Genomic DNA, 4698 nt, shown 5'->3' on the forward strand with positions numbered 1-4698 from the left:
TATCTCTAAAAGTATATGTTAAATGAAAAATATGTTCAGACAAAAATTTTTAACTTCGAGAGGGACATAAAATAGAGCTATTGGTTTGATGTTGGCAAAGTCAGGGCAAAATTAATTTGAATTTTTTTAATGAAATTCCTCACTTTTCATTATATATTCTTGTAGCACACCCAAGAACTTTTCAAAACACTATAATAAAATATTTTTTCATGAAGTACTTTTCAAATCGTTAGATAAAATGTTAATGCTAGCAATATTGTAACTTTCAAGCCTTAATAATAAAAATGGAGAGTTCTATTTAAAAATTTTAAAGTTACTTTACCTTGACTAGGTCAAGGTAAAGTAATTTTAAAATTTTTGACAAGGTTACCTAAAGTCAAACCAATAGTTCTATCTTATGTCCCCCCCAAAGTCATAAAACTTGTCTAAATACACATTTTTCATTTGATATATACTTTCAGAGGTAATAGTTTGTAACACTTTACGAGCTATCCTGTATGTGTTTATAGAGTATTCATTCCTTATTCAGTTTTCATGTATCTGCGTTGGTAGACAACGCAAAAGTATTGTACAAGTTTTAAATAAACAAACCATTAAATTAGTAAAATGGATTACACAAATTAATATAAATCTGAAGGCGTTATAGCTTCAAAAACAGTTTGATAATTTATTAAAGTTCATACATCAGCGTGATACAATCTGCTTCAAGCAGAACAATGAAACACTATTAGAAGTATACAAGAATTAAATATACATGTTGCAATGTGTTATTCCCAGTTCCTTTCTATGTTAGATATTCAGCAGTGTAATTTACATGTAATGTATTTCAAAGGGAAAGGTTAACAATTTCACACTCCTAACACAGAACGGATTTCCTTGTGTAAAAAAAAACAATTCATATAATTTAAGTTGAACAAATCATACATACATCTTTTGCTTATAAAAATAGCAAACAGTCCTTGTCGAAACGGGACAGACGCAACAGGTTACGAATCTGTTTCACTTCAATCTCGAAACATTCTTTCTATTAAAATAGAAGACTACACCACGGGAGATGCTTACTCACGAAAGATGGTCGCTCTCTCAACATTCGTACCTTTCAATTTATACACTAGTAAGTTTCTTAAGCAGTTTCATCAAGAAAGTGTATATATGGCATAAGTTAGTTTTTTTTAATGATACTTCAGTCCAGTTTTATTTTGCTGTCCATACTTAAGTATGTAAACAGTGACTTCTAATATTAATTTTGTAAATATCGCAAGATTCTTTCTCGTAAATTAATCACTGCATACTGATTTACTATGTTTGCGTTCAATCGAGAGCAAACGTGTTATCTTGTTCTATCATAGCGAGATTGAAGTGACTTGCACCGAGCATCTTTAGCAATTGACCGATTAGTCAATTGCTACAGAAAATGTACCTGGATTTGCAAGAAGACGCATTTGGTGCCAGTGCAATTCTATTTGCTACATTTGAACCTGACAGCAATTTCGCTCACAATTTTATCCGTTTCAGAATTGGCAGTTTTTATCTTATACTTTGTGTTAGGAAAGTATGAAAATAAAACAAAAATAAAAACAGATGATGTTACTTTTTATATGCCTTAAAGTGGGTTAGCGTGATTGTGTGTTTAATATACAGCACACCTTACACAATTCCATTTCTTATGTATATATGTACATACACACGCACGCACGCACGCACATCTATACAAACGAGCGAATCTGAAAATGTAATGAATTCTTTTTTGGTTGTTTCATATTACGTATCAGCTTCAATCAGCTGGGTTCTATGAATTCATATCACAAATCATTTCCGCAGTTTCACCATTACTTTATTCTGTTTCTAATTTATGTGATAATATATCACCATTACATAAGAATTTTATAAAATCTAGACATTCAAGTGCACATCGCATACACAATCACACACATGTTGCGCATTCCGTATTACAACGTATTTAAGCGACCCGTCTTTAAGGCTATACATGTAACATGCAAATTCACAGAAGTTGGGTGCCCAGCATAAAGCATCGAACTAAATATTGCATGTAAATTATATTTTTCTTAAAGAAAGAATCTTCGACTTTTATGAAGATGTACGAGTGCGCGATACGACCACGGAGCACCCGCATAATAGGCCTTACTCTCTGTAAAGACCATCCCCAATGTGTTAAATAAACTAAAGATCTTCATCATCCTCTGGTAATGCTGTTTCTTGAGCTTCTTTAAGATCTTTCTCAATTTGTTGCTGCCATTGTGGATCCATAGTAACTTCCGGTGGCAACAGCGCAGGCATAGCGACGAATTCGAGGTTTGGATCTCCAATCAACTTGCGCGCTAACCATAGGAAAGGTTTCTCAAAGTTGTAATTACTTTTTGCACTGATATCGTAGTACTGTAACATAAAGATTATTTATTTTATACGCCTTGTAAAATTATACAGTGTCTCAGGATTTACGAACAAACCTACAGGAGCATTCTACAAGTGGAAATTAAAAAAAAAAAAAATGTTATATGAAATTTTGCTAGAAATGTTTTATTGCAGTCATAAACAAAAATTGAAACGAAATATGAAATAGGAAACAATGGATTTTCCATTGTGCATAATAGGAAAGTGTATATTTCGTGTATATATGTATATTGGAAAGATCGTGTTTATCTCATGTGTATTTATCATTATATATGTTTAAAGGAGTATATTCCTAGACGCGTTAAAACGAAAATCTATAGGATAATTTATACTGGCTGTGATCGTGTGCCGTAATCTGTAATAATTGATTAATTACAGTCGACATATAATTATGGCCAGTATAAATGCTCCTTAACTTTACAAATTTTTTGTGGAAAAAAATAGGGAAGTTGTTTGTTCCATTATAAAGACCATATTTTTTCTATTCCATATTTAAAATTTATTTAAAATAATTAAAAAATGTATCGTTATTTAATATCTTTTAGGTCATGTTTTGAAAAAATGGATTTTGATGGTGGTGACCATTGCTGCTCCCACAAAAAAACTGAAAGCAATGCCACGAGTTTCAAAAGTTGAAACATAGATCTATCATCTTCATGTAGCCATTTATTAAAATAAAATATATTTGATCAACTGCCATTTTACTCAAATATAATATTTTAAAAACCGGTTACGTTAAGAAAAAATTATATCTATGTTTCAACTTGTAGCATTGTTTTCGGACGAGGTTTTTTTATGGAAACAGCAGTGATCATCACAAATCTCATTTTTTCAAAATATGACTTGGAAAAAAATGAATAGTGATTTTTAATAAAATTCAAGTGTAAAATATAAAAAATATAATCTTTATAATGAAACAAACATTCTCTATCTCATTTTTTTCGCAAAAAATTCATAAATTTTTGTTTTTATGGTTCATCTAGGTACTCCTTTAAAGATGGTGAATATGATATGAATGCACACACAAGATAAATACATTCGAGCTTTCCGTAGACAGATACATTTTCATATTCTGCACAAATTCCATTGTTTCATGTTTCATTTTAATATTTGCTTATAACTTTACAATAATACTTCTAGCCAAATTATATATTACATTTTTTTCTTATTTCCACTTATAAACTATACTCCTATAGTTTGTCCGTAGTTAAATCCTAAGTTAAATTCTAAGACATCCTGTACAGACAAATTGATAAGATTTTCAGATTAGAGGGACAGTATAATGTCTTCACTTTCTTCGCCATCAGACCACTGAATCATCATTAAAAGATTAATAAAAGGGATGAAAAAAATTTAAAGAATGTACAAAAAAAATAAATATACAGTTAATAATTATTTGCATATAAAAATACCTGAAGGTTCTTCTTCCTATGAAATACAATGCTCTTGGCCTTGACTTTTCTATCCTTGATGTCGACTTTATTACCACAAAGGACAATTGGTATGTTTTCACAGACACGAACCAGATCCCTATGCCAGTTGGGTACATTTTTGTACGTTACCCTAGATGTAACATCAAACATGATAACGGCACACTGACCCTGAATGTAGTAGCCATCGCGAAGGCCACCAAATTTCTCTTGACCAGCCGTATCCCAGACGTTGAAGCGGATCGGTCCACGATTGGTGTGAAAGATCAACGGATGGACCTCGACTCCTAGAGTGGCAACATACTTCTTCTCAAATTCACCGGTCAAGTGCCGTTTGACGAAGGTGGTCTTGCCAGTACCACCATCACCGACCAGTACACACTTGAAAGTGGGCATATCAGGTTCATTTGCCATTTTGATGGTTAATTTTTCGTGGACTCGTTCAAAATCAGGAACTCTGCAATGCGAGAAACTACATTAGACAAATCTAGGATATGTTTGCTTACAATTTTCTTTGTTTAATATTTGATAGAGATAAACTATAAACTGATGCTTTTAGCATGTTGGAGTGAAAAAGGAACGCACCCCTAGTCTGACGGTCGTATTTAAACGAGCTAAAAAAAAACACGAGCAGAGCAGTATGCACGCGGCAAGGACTCTCTATGCGCAAAGGCTCTGAGCAGCCGCTCTTCTACGGGAACGCTTGAAGGATCGATTGGGATGCGGTCCGAGAGGGGGAGGGAGGGAGGAAGGAGAGAGAGAGAGAGAAAGAGAGCGAGAGAGAGAAAGAGAGCGAGAGAGAGAAAGAGAGCGAGAGAGAGAGAGAGAGACGTGATACGGAAAACTCGCGATCTCG

At 33.2% G+C, this 4698-nt stretch overlaps 1 protein-coding gene across 1 annotated transcript; it reads right to left on the bottom strand.

The window, feature by feature from the left end:
* Positions 1-2181: 2181 nt before the first annotated feature.
* On the bottom strand, positions 2182-4256 carry LOC105622619 (GTP-binding nuclear protein Ran). Its single transcript, XM_012204035.1, has 2 exons — positions 3825-4256; positions 2182-2397 (listed from the first exon to the last, which is right to left on the bottom strand). The coding sequence occupies exons 1-2, from the start codon at positions 4254-4256 to the stop codon at positions 2182-2184; spliced, it is 648 nt and encodes a 215-aa protein (XP_012059425.1).
* Positions 4257-4698: the final 442 nt, after the last annotated feature.

This window comes from Atta cephalotes (genome assembly GCF_000143395.1).
Source record: "Atta cephalotes unplaced genomic scaffold scaffold00047, whole genome shotgun sequence".
Lineage (NCBI taxonomy): Eukaryota > Metazoa > Arthropoda > Insecta > Hymenoptera > Formicidae > Atta > Atta cephalotes.

Excerpts from the sequence above, each read along its gene's own strand:
- LOC105622619 (XM_012204035.1), bottom strand. The coding sequence starts at position 4,256 with ATGGCAAATGAACCTGATATGCCCACTTTCAAGTGTGTACTGGTCGGT. Across the intron at positions 2,398-3,824 it reads ATAGGAAGAAGAACCTTCAG|TACTACGATATCAGTGCAAA; the intron begins GTATTTTTATAT and ends TTTATGTTACAG.